Source organism: Lolium rigidum, chromosome 5 (assembly GCF_022539505.1).
Source record: "Lolium rigidum isolate FL_2022 chromosome 5, APGP_CSIRO_Lrig_0.1, whole genome shotgun sequence".
Classification (NCBI taxonomy): Eukaryota; Viridiplantae; Streptophyta; class Magnoliopsida; order Poales; family Poaceae; genus Lolium; species Lolium rigidum.
The window spans coordinates 45,422,654-45,435,246 of NC_061512.1; the positions used below are offsets into that span (position 1 = coordinate 45,422,654).

The following is a 12,593-nucleotide window of genomic DNA, read 5'->3' on the forward strand; positions in this document are numbered from 1 at the left end:
CATGGCTGTGGCGTAGTTCAGAATGCAGTCCAGGTTTAGGAATCAGGATGCCTCGGTTTGAACGGAGGTAGCATAGGATGTGCCAGCACAATAGCGCATCCGCGGCTCCGACAGCAACCGAGCTGCTCCAACGCCGCAGTGCTTCCGGTAGCAACGAGATACTCCTCTGCGTGCGGTGAGATCCAGGATCTATGCGTACATGCTAGCTAATGTACATGTGTGCTGGAAAATATTGGTAGAGATCAGTGAATCCCAAATTCTTCTATGATTCGATCTGACAAATTTGTCTAGGAGTAACCCAGATGCTTTGCTGATTGAATATTATTACAAATCTGACAAATTACTACCATAATTACATATTGAAAACTGTATAAGCAAATCCACCAGAAAAGTGCATATGTTAGAATTATAAGAGCATCTTTAGTCGCGTTCCTCAAACCGTCTACCAAAGCGATTTGAGTGCGCCGGACAAAAAAACGTTCCCATTCGCGTCTTAAAGACCATTTTTGTCCGGCGTGGCCCAATACGGTGACGAGCAGGAAGCGCCACCGTAATGATGATGACAAGGCGGGGCCATCATCAAAGAAGAAGAAGTAGTTCAAAATAATTTATATGTAATTTAATTATATTTTTTTGAAGTTTTATATGTAATTTATTTATGTTGCACTGATTTGAATATTAGTAAAGAGTTTTTTCTATCTATTAAAATTATCTTTAATGTTTATGGCGACGTTTGGCGGACACGGCTGGGGTTTGGCGGACACGGCTGGGGAGCGACATCCCCAAACGCTCCGGCAGCGTCTAGGAGACGCTGGAGATGCTCTAAGTAGAGCGACGTCCTCCAAACGCTCAATCCGGCGGCATAGATGCTCTAAGGTAGACATATAAGGTACGGGTCGACTAGAAATCATCGTATTTGGGTTGTTTAAATACACAAAATATGGGTTGTTTAAAATATACTCATTGTGACGTCATTTTTATAGGTACAGAAAAATCATTAAATACATATTGATGAATTTAGCAGGTGACAACTAAGGAGTCAATTAGATAATAGTGCACACTATTGTTTAAGGAGTTTTCAAAGTTGACATATGGAGAATTGAATTTGACGCTTTCACGATGTTGATCAATTTTGGCGCCAAACTTGAGTCGCGACAGTTTTGATTACTGTAATTTTTTCGTTGCAACGTACGGATATGTTTCCTAGTTAAGCCAAAATAAACCGAACATTTCCGAACTCAGAGGCAAGACAGAAGTAAATTAGAGCTTGTTCCACGCTTGATTATTGATAGCTACATGGTAATTCAGCACTGACAAGTCCACACAACAACGCACACTAGGAACGCTCACACGGCGCTGAGCCAGCTCCTCCTACTGCAGGTCCTGCAGGAGCGGCGGCGCGACGTCGACCCTGGCGACACCGTCCCTGGCCTCGGCCACCTTGGCCACCTCCACCTCCCCGACCAGCGCGTCCTTGGCCACATCCTCCATCTCCCCCTCCCCCTCCTCCTCGTAGTTGGGGTCGTTGCGGTCGATGGCCGCCGGCAGAGGATCGAGCTCGCTGTCGACGATCCCGTCGGGGCCCTCCCAGGTGAACTTCCCGCCGCGGCCCGACTTGGGCGGCGGCGCGCCGATGCCGCGGGGCCCGTTGGCCGGGTGGCGCTCGAAGCGGTGCAGGCCCTTCTCCTCGAACTTGCGCTCGAAGTGCCTCGCCGTGTCCGGGTGCCGCGTCTCCGGGATCGGCACCTTCTCCTTCACCATGTGGCCCTCCTCGTCCCGGTGAACCACGCGCATGTGCGCCATCTTTTGGACTGGATCGACTGTTCGGCTGGATGAGTCGGAGCTTCGCTCTCGGCTAGTAGCTCTGGATAGGACTGTATGGGCGCGATGGGATAGATAAGCAGAGACGCGACGGCGGCGAGGCTTATGTAGGACGCGGGGTTTCGGTGGGCGGTGGAATGGTGGATAACTCAAGATGGCTCTAGAAAAGTGGGGAAGATGGCGGAAGCGGAAGGCGACGTCTAGAGGACGGGCTGGACTGGTACCGCCACGTCAAGCTCGAGAAATATGGTCGTGTCAAGACATGTGTCTGGTGTCGATTTGGCGCATCGATTCGTACGGGGTAGGTTGAGTCGGCGCTCTCGCGAGAAATCTTCTCATACCGCAATTGCAGAGTTTAGTCCTCTCTCGATCTCACTAGTAACACCGTCGGAGAAACCTTGCAGCAGAAATCTACTTAGTGCCTATTGTTTTTTGGCACGGAAATTAGCGCAAAAGTACTTTTTATGCAAGAGTCCTAGCTGAACGATTTGAGATCAACATAAAATTTGAGAAATCCATATCTTCCAAACTTACCATAACAATTTTAGGAGCTGAACGATTTGGGAGCTCAACGGGAAGGGGGTAATTGAAAAAAAGCTAAGCTACAACCTTATTTCTCCTATAAAGGTTGCAAGACTACCCTCTCAACCAGGGGGTCTGAAGGGGGCAAACGAATCTGGGTCGTCCAATCAGGTTGCAACAGTAAATCTCAAGTCCCACTTTTCACCACAGCCGTCGGATACGGTTATTTTTATTGTACTTCGTGCTTATCTGAATATGTCCATGACAGATGGGCCCTTGCGTCCGCGGGGCCGACGAGCAGAGGCAGCGGGGGTGGCCGTTCGCTGATGTCGCCTTCCTCCCCTCGTTTTCCTGTACGCATGGTGGTGGGTGAAAACCCTAGATCGGGCCCGTGTGCTCCCCCACTCGTCTCCCTCCCGCGTCTCATACCCTTCTCCACAGGCGGCGGCGCGACGGGATTGACGCCCTCCTCCTCCTCTTCTTTATCCCGCTTCCAGCGGTGGAGTCAGCAACGGTGGAGCCGGCCAGAGGCACGCGAGGCGCGGACGAGCCGGAGCGCGGCGGCGTTCGAGAGAGGAGCAGCTGGTCGCGGGGAGGTTGAGGGCGACGGGCGGTTGGAGAAGGCGCGGCGCGGTGCCGCCGGTGGGCGCGGGAGAGCAGGCCGCGGCCGGCGAGCTCGCGGAGGCACGCACGGGTGCGGCCACCGCCGGCGGACGCAAAGGAGGAGGCGCGCCTGGCCGAGGTCGGGTGGGAGGAGGCTGCGTGGCAGCGGGCGGCGAACCAAGATCCGGATCTCCTGCTCTCTCTCTCCTCCTGGTCTTCAACGACACACGGCAGATGGAGAGGATGGCCGGGAGGTGGTGACCTGCTTCCCAAGAATCCATGAAGAAGCTGGAGCTTGTGGCACCCTTTTGCTACAGGCCTAGGTATGTGATGTCGTGCATCCTTTCGTTCTTTGGCAGATCCTCCTCTTTCTCGCTTCATCTCTCACCCTTTTGTTTCTCTAATTTCTGCAGGAACCAATGGAAGAAGGAATGGAGGAGAACAGCAGATGAAGATGAGTACCAGGACGATTGGACGAGAGCAACATCAATACACATGTTGCTGGCAGGAGAGTGATGCAAATATCTGCTGGATTCATGATTTCTTCCCTATCCTAGGTAATATGCTAGAATTAATTTTGAAGTTGGCAGGTCAAAGCTGCATTGTTTGCGTCTGGTTGCTTTTGTAAGCTGTCAGAGGACTTCTCATGGACCACCCTTCAAATTCTGGCTGGTTTAGTTACCTCACCAACATCAGAAGCTCAAGTTATTATAGCAGCAATTAGACTCGAAGCTTAATTATACGTTGACTGTTATCCGTAGAGTTCGTGAGTTGGAAAGGAGATGCTACTAGGCTACCTGGAAGATGTATTCAGAGCTGAAACGCTCTTCACACTGTCTAGGATGGCTAGCTACCAGGTAATGTAACCCATAACTTGCCAAGTTATGAATTTATTTTGCTAAATTGACTCGATGTCATCTCTGCGAGTATGTTTCCTGAATCCTAATATGTCATTAAGTTCATTTCACAAAAGTTTGATTACTTACCTTATTGCGGAACTATATTAAAAGTGTAGATCTGTTTTAGTTGTCAGTTCTCTCAACCTGTGTTTGGCATGTCTATCAACTCTACATAAATGATTTGTTTTTGGTTATTTGGAATCTCAGTGGCTTATCTTATTAGAAATATGGTGACTGTTTTTTATATCAGAACTGAATGTCAAGCTAATTCTGATGGGTCTTCTACAGGGTAAAAAAATGTTCATGTTTAACTAGGCACGGTTACAGATGCCAATAAGCCTGCTGCTATTGTTTTACAATTGGAATTGATCAACTGGTTTGGTGATGCTGAGTGCAGAGCTGCAATTCATCTTCTTTTCCTCTAGACCGTGTATGTCTCTCCATCTCTGATCCCTCCTTGTTTAGTTGATTTGCTCGGTATGTTATCAGATCACTCCCAATCATTTTGTTTACTTACAGGCTGATGCAAAAGAGTTCTGTATAGCTGTCATTTTACTTCTATAGACCGCTAGGATACCAGGCCATACGAGACACTTGCGAGGGCAAATTCATCCAGACAGATTGTAGATAGTTGGATTCAAGAGTCAGAGGTGCATTATGAGTTTATTCTGTACTTTTTTATGCCTGCAGATTGCTATTTTATTTTACTTTTTAGCATACAGTTATTGGTTGGAATAAACAATGCCAAAAATTACTGAGGGAAACTTGCCGCTGTGCGCATCACACCTTCCTCTTGGGGTTCCCAACGGACGTGTCAACTACACGCATCAAGCAAATTTCTGGCGCCGTTGCCGGGGAACTGAAGAAAAGCTACACCACAAAGATTTCTAACTCCCACGTCAACTACACGCCAGCAATAAATTTCTGGCGCCGTTGCCGGGGAGATCAAGACACGCTGCAAGGGGAGTCTCCACTTCCCAATCTCTTTACTTTGTTTTTGTCTTGCTTTATTTTATTTACTACTTTGTTTGCTGCATCATATCAAAACACAAAAAAATTAGTTGCTAGCTTTACTTTATTTACTGTCTTGTTTGCCATATCAAAAACACAAAAAAATTAGTTTACTTGTATTTACTTTATCTAGTTTGCTTTATTTACTATTGCTAAAATGGCCAACCCTGAAAATACTAAGTTGTGTGACTTCACTAGCACAAATAATAATGATTTCTTATGCACACCTATTGCTCCACCTGCTACTACAGCGGAATTCTTTGAAATTAAACCTGCTTTACTTAATCTTGTTATGAGAGAGCAATTTTCTGGTGTTAGTTCTGATGATGCTGCTGCCCATCTCAATAATTTTGTTGAACTATGTGAAATGCAAAAATATAAAGATGTAGATGGTGACATTATAAAATTAAAATTGTTTCCTTTCTCATTAAGAGGAAGAGCTAAAGATTGGTTGCTATCTCTCGCCTAAGAATAGTATTGATTCCTCGGACTAAATGCAAGGATGCTTTTATTGGTAGATATTATCCCCCCGCTAAAATTATATCTTTGAGGAGCAGCATAATGAATTTTAAACAATTGGATAATGAACATGTTGCTCAAGCTTGGGAAAGAATGAAATCTCTTGTTAAAAATTGCCCAACCCATGGACTGACTACTTGGATGATCATCCAAACCTTCTATGCAGGACTAAATTTTTCTTCGCGGAATTTATTGGATTCAGTCTGCTGGAGGTACCTTTATGTCCATAACTCTTGGTGAAGCAACAAAGCTCCTTGATAATATGATGGTTAATTACTCTGAATGGCACACGGAAAGAGCTCCACAAGGTAAGAAGGTAAATTATGTTGAAGAATCCTCTTCCTTGAATGATAAGGTTGATGCTATTATGTCTATGCTTGCGAATGATAGGACTAATGTTGATCCTAATAATGTTCCATTAGCTTCATTGGTTGCCCAAGAAGAACATGTTGATGTAAACTTCATTAAAAATAATAATTTCAACAACAATGCTTATCGGAACAATTCTAGTAATAACTATAGGCCATATCCTTATAATAATGGTAACGGTTATGCTAATTCTTATGGGAATTCTTACAACAATAATAGGAATACACCCCCTAGACTTGAAGCTATGCTTAAAGAATTTATTAGTACACAAACTGCCTTTAACAAATCTGTTGAGGAAAAGCTCAATAAAATTTATATTCTTGTTTCTAGAGTTGATAGTCTTGCCTCTGATGTTGATCTTTTGAAATCGAAAGTTATGCATAATAGGGATATTGAAAATAAAATTTTACTACAGCAAATGCCATCCAAGTTAGAATTAATGAGAATATAAGATTAATGGCTGAACTGCGTGCTAGGTGGGATAGAGAAGAAAATGAAAAACTAGCTAAAAAGAAAAATGTAGCTAAAGTTTGGACTATTACCACCACTAGCAATGCTAATTCTTCACATGTTGCTGCACCTCCTACTATCAATGATAAAGTAATTGGTGTTGGCAATGCTTCTACTCCTAGTGCAAAGCGCGCAAAATTACCTGAAACTGCTAAAACTCACTGAAACCGCTCGTGATAAAACTGCTGAAATTTTTTCCAACCTTGGGATGATAATCCCAAGCTTAAGATTGTAATGATTTAGATTTTGATGATTGCCACATCTCTGAAGTTATAAAGTTCTTGCAAAAACTTGCTAAAAGTTCTAATGCTAGCGCTATAAACTTGGCTTTCACAAAACATATTACAAATGCTCTCATAAAAGCTAGAGAAGAGAAACTAAAACTTGAAACTTCTATTCCTAGAAAGCTAGAGGATGGTTGGGAGCCCATCATTAAAATGAGAGTCAAAGATTTTGATTGTAATGCTTTATGTGATCTTGGTGCAAGTATTTCTGTTATGCCTAAAAAAGTCTATGATATGCTTGACTTGCCACCATTGAAAAATTGTTATTTGGATGTTAATCTCGGCTGATAATGCTAAAAAGAAACCTTTGGGGAGAGTTGACAATGTTCATATTATGGTTAACAATAACCTTGTCCCCGTTGATTTTGTTGTCTTGGATATTGAATGCAATGCATCTTGCCCCATTATATTGGGAAGACCTTTTCTTCGAACCGTTGGTGCTACTATTGATATGAAGGAAGGTAATATTAAATATCAATTTCCTCTCAAGAAAGGTATGGAACACTTCCCTAGAAAGAGAATGAAGGTACCGTATGATTCTATTATTAGAACAAATTATGATGTTGATGCTTCATCTCTCGATGTTACTTGATATACACTTTCTGCGCCTAGCTGAAAGGCGTTAAAGAAAAGCGCTTATGGGAGACAACCCATGTTTTTACTCCAGTATTTTTGTTTTATATTTGTGTCTTGGAAGTTGTTTACTACTGTAGCAACCTCTCCTTATCTTAGTTTTATGTTTTGTTGTGCCAAGTAAAGTCTTTGATAGTAAAGTAAGTACTAGATTTGGATTACTGCGCAGTTCCAGATTTCTTTGCTCGTCACGAATCCGGGTCTATCTCCCTGTAGGTAGCTCTGAAAATTAAGCCAATTTACGAGCATGATCCACAGATATGTACGCAACTTTCATTCAATTTGAGCATTTTCGTTTGAGCAAGTCTGGTGGCCTAATAAAATCCATCTTTACGGACTGTTCTGTTTTGACAGATTCTGTCTTTTATTTCGCATTGCCTCTTTTGCTATGTTGGATGAATTTCTTTGATCCATTAATGTCCAAGTAGCTTTATGCAATGTCCAGAAGTGTTAAGAATGATTGTTTCACCTCTGAACATGTGAATTTTTATTATGCACTAACCCTCTAATGAGTTGTTTCGAGTTTGGTGTGGAGGAAGTTTTCAAGGATCAAGAGAGGAGTATGATGCAATATGATCAAGGAGAGTGAAAGCTCTAAGCTTGGGGATGCCCCGGTGGTTCACCCCTGCATATTCTAAGAAGACTCGAGCGTCTAAGCTTGGGGATGCCCAAGGCATCCCCTTCTTCATCGACAACATTATCGGGTTCCTCCCCCGAAACTATATTTTTATTCCGTCACATCTTATGCACTTTGCTTGGAGCGTCGGTTTGTTTTTGTTTTGTTTGAATAAAATGGATCCTAGCATTCACTTTATGGGAGAGAGACACGCTCCGCTGTAGCATATGGACAAATATGTCCTTAGGCTCTACTCATAGTATTCATGGCAAAGTTTCATCTTCGTTAAATTGTTATATGGTTGGAATTGGAAAATGCTACATGTAGTAACTCTAAAATGTCTTGGATAATTTGATACTTGGCAATTGTTGTGCTCATGTTTAAGCTCTTGCATCATATACTTTGCACCCATTAATGAAGAAATACTTAGAGCTTGCTAATTTGGTTTGCATATTTGGTTTCTCTAGAGTCTAGATAACATCTAGTATTGAGTTTTGAACAACAAGGAAGACGGTATGGAGTCTTATAATGTTTACAATATGTCTTTTATGTGAGTTTTGCTGTACCGTTCATCCTTGTGTTTGTTTCAAATAACCTTGCTAGCCTAAACCTTGTATCGAGAGGGAATACTTCTCATGCATCCAAAATACTTGAGCCAACCACTATGCCAATTGTGTCCACCATACCTACCTACTACATGGTATTTATCCGCCATTCCAAAGTAAATTGCTTGAGTGCTACCTTTAAAATTCCATCATTCACCTTTGCAATATATAGCTCATGGGACAAATAGCTTAAAAACTATTGTGGTATTGAATATGTACTTATGCACTTTATCTCTTATTAAGTTGCTTGTTGTGCGATAACCATGCTTCTGAGGACGCTATCAACTATTCTTTGTTGAATATCATGTGAGTTGCTATGCATGTCCGTCTTGTCTGAAGTAAGAGAGATCTTCCACCTTTATGGTTGGAGCATGCATATTGTTAGAGAAGAACTTTGGGCCGCTAACTAAAGCCATGATTCATGGTGGAAGTTTCAGTTTTCGACATATATCCTCAATCTCATATGAGAATAATAATTGTTGCCACATGCTTATGCATTAAAGAGGAGTCCATTATCTGTTGTCCATGTTGTCCCGGTATGGATGTCTAAGTTGAGAATAATCAAAAGCGAGAAATCCAAAATGCGAGCTTTCTCCTTAGACCTTTGTACAGGCGGCATGGAGGTACCCCATTGTGACACTTGGTCAAAACATGTGCATTGCAAAGATCCGGTAGTCCAAGTTAATTAGGACAAGGTGCGGGCACTATTAGTATACTATGCATGAGACTTGCAACTTGTAAGATATAATGTACATAACTCATATGCTTTATTACTACCGTTGACAAAATTGTTTCATGTTTTCAAAATAAAAGCTCTAGCACAAATATAGCAATCGATGCTTTCCTCTTTGAAGGACCATTCTTTTTATTTTTATGTTGAGTCAGTTCACCTATCTCTCTCCACCTCAAGAAGCAAACACTTGTGTGAACCGTGCATTGATTCCTACATACTTGCATATTGTACTTGTTATATTACTCTATGTTGACAATTATCCATGAGATATACATGTTACAATTTGAAAGCAACCGCTGAAACTTAATCTTCCTTTGTGTTGCTTCAATACCTTTACTTTGATTTATTGCTTTATGAGTTAACTCTTATGCAAGACTTATTAATACTTGTCTTGAAGTACTATTCATGAAAAGTCTTTGCTTTATGATTCACTTGTTTACTCATGTCATTACCATTGTTTTGATCGCTGCATCCACTACATATGTTTACAAATAGTATGATCAAGGTTATGATGGCATATCACTTCGGAAATTATCTTTGTTATCGTTTTACCCGCTCGGGACGAGCGAGAACTAAGCTTGGGGATGCTTGATACGTCTCCGACGTATCGATAATTTCTTATGTTCTATGCCATATTATTGATGATACCTACATGTTTTATGCACACTTTATGTCATATTCGTGCATTTTCTGGAACTAACCTATTAACAAGATGCCGAAGTGCCAGTTCCTGTTTTCTGCTGTTTTTGGTTTCAGAAATCCTAGTAACGAAATATTCTCGGAATTGGACGAAACGAAGACCCGGGGGCCTATTTTTCCACGGAGCTTCCAGAAGACCGAAGAACATACGAAGTGGGGCCACGAGGTGGCGACACCACATGGCGGCGCGGCCAAGGAGGGCCCGCGCCGCCCGTGGTGTGGGCCCCTCGTCGAGGCCCCGACTCGCCCTTCCGCCTCGCTTAAAGCCTCCGTCGCGAAACCCCTGATGCGAAAAACCACGAGACGGAAAACCTTACTGAGACGCCGCCGCCGCCGATCCCATCTCGGGGGATTCGGGAGATCTCCTCCGGCACCCTGCCGGAGAGGGGATTCATCTCCCGGAGGACTCTACACCGCCATGGTCGCCTCCGGAGTGATGAGTGAGTAGTTCACCCCTGGACTATGGGTCCATAGCAGTAGCTAGATGGTTGTCTTCTCCTCATTGTGCTTCATTGTTGGATCTTGTGAGCCGCCTAACATGATCAAGATCATCTATCCGTAATACTCTATGTTGTGTTTGTCGGGATCCGATGGATAGAGAATACCATGTCATGTTAATTATCAAGTTATTACATATGTGTTGTTTATGATCTTGCATGCTCTCCGTTACTAGTAGAGGCTCTGGCCAAGTTTTTGCTTTTAACTCCAAGAGGGAGTATTTATGCTCGATAGTGGGTTCATGCCCGCATTGACACCGGGACAGTGATGAGAAAGTTCTAAGGTTGTGTTGTGCTTGTTGCCACTAGGGATAAAACATTGGCGCTATGTCCGAGGATGTAGTTGTTGATTACATTACGCACCATACTTAATGCAATTGTCCGTTGTTAGCAACTTAATATCGGAGGGGTTCGGATGATAACCTGAAGGTGGACTTTTTAGGCATAGATGCAGTTGGATGGCGGTCTATGTACTTTGTCGTAATGCCCAATTAAATCTCACTATACTTATCATGTCATGTATGTGCATTGTTATGCCCTCTCTATTTGTCAATTGCCCGACTGTAATTTGTTCACCCAACATGCTTTTATCTTATGGGAGAGACACCTCTAGTGAGACTGTGGACCCCGGTCCATTCTTTTAATACTGAAATACAAATCTGCTGCAATACTTGTTTTACTTGTTTTCTCTTCAAACAATCATCTTCCACACAATACGGTTAATCCTTTGTTACAACGAAGCCGGTGAGATTGACAACCTCACTGTTTCGTTGGGGCAAAGTACTTTGGTTGTGTTGTGCAGGTTTCACGTTGGCGCCGGAATCTCTGGTGTTGCGCCGCACTACATCCCGCCGCCATCAACCTTCAACGTGCTTCTTGACTCCTACTTGGTTCGATTAAACCTTGGTTTCTTATCGAGGGAAACTTGCCGCTGTGCGCATCACACCTTCCTCTTGGGGTTCCCAACGAACGTGTCAACTACACGCATCAAGCAAATTTCTGGCGCCGTTGCCGGGGAACTGAAGAAAAGCTACACCACTAAGATTTCTAACTCCCACGTCAACTACACGCCAGCAGACACCGGTTGCAGAACGTCTAGGGGATAATCACACGGTGCCACCACCAAGTGATTACACCATAAACGTTCCAATACCTATGCCACATATCTTGTCGCATGGTTCACCAACGTTACTTGAATCAAATAGCTTCGAAAATTGGCAATTCTTAATGCGTTCTCATGTGCGCAGCGCTTCTACCGAGCTTTGGCGCATCATTGAGGAGGGCTATTCACCACGAGACCCAAAGAGCTTGACAAGAAGAGAAGTGGTGGATGACCAACTCAACGCCACCGCCATCAACATGATCCACATGGCCATCACGCCCAAGGACCGCGCTCATATCCGCTCGCTCAAGACCGCCAAGGAAGCATGGGATAAACTCGACAAGCTCTTCCTTGGAAATGAGAGCATCCAAAGCTCTCGTTTCGATGAGTGAACAACATGGCCGTCAACTTCGTCATGAATGAAGGACAGACCCCCAAAGAAATGTATCGGCGCCTCATCGCTCTTGCCGTACAAATGCAAGATCTTGGAGCAACGTTTGTGGATGACCATTTGATCAAGCGAAAGTTCTACAACGCTCTCCTCCCTTATGAGGAAGTGAAGTTGACGGCCATCCGCCAAAACGCCTCCTTCCGTGCTATGACATCCGATGAAGTCCTTAGCGAAGTCATCGCTTTGGACATCTGCAAGAAGAATGTGAAGGATCTTGTTACTCGCGCCCACAACATCCGCAAGCCCAATCTCGCATTGAAGATGAAGGTGCATGAAGCTAGTGAAAGCGATGAGGATCCTATTGAGTGGGGGTCCGGATGATCTCAAGACCAACTATCATGAGCACATGGCTCTCGCCGCCAAGAGATTTTGGGAGGGAAACAAGTCCCGAAACACAAGATCAAAAGACTACGTGATTCTTCAAGAAACTTCTCCAAGAGTCCAAAGGAGGGACAAAGGGGAAGAACATGATACAATTACGGCGACAAAAGTCATTTTGTTGCGGATTGTATCTATGAGAGAAGGGAAGATAATGGTGGAAGACTTGTCCGCAAGGAAAAGTTCAAGTCACTCTCCAAAGGATTCTCCAAGTTCTCCCCCAAGCCCGATGATGACAAGGTCTCCTTCACCAAGAAGCCAAGAGCCTTTATCATTCGTGAAGAGTACTCCTCCGATGAGGATGAGGAGCATGAGGAGCATGAGGACAAGAGCTCCAACAA

The 12,593-nt window shown here is 43.7% G+C and overlaps 1 protein-coding gene across 1 annotated transcript; it reads right to left on the reverse strand.

Moving 5' to 3' along the window:
- Window positions 1-1,252: 1,252 nt before the first annotated feature.
- LOC124658205 lies at window positions 1,253-1,900 on the reverse strand. Its single transcript, XM_047196609.1, has one exon. It carries the CDS (start codon window positions 1,801-1,803, stop codon window positions 1,372-1,374), a length of 432 nt encoding a protein of 143 aa, XP_047052565.1. The 5' UTR covers window positions 1,804-1,900; the 3' UTR covers window positions 1,253-1,371.
- Window positions 1,901-12,593: the final 10,693 nt, after the last annotated feature.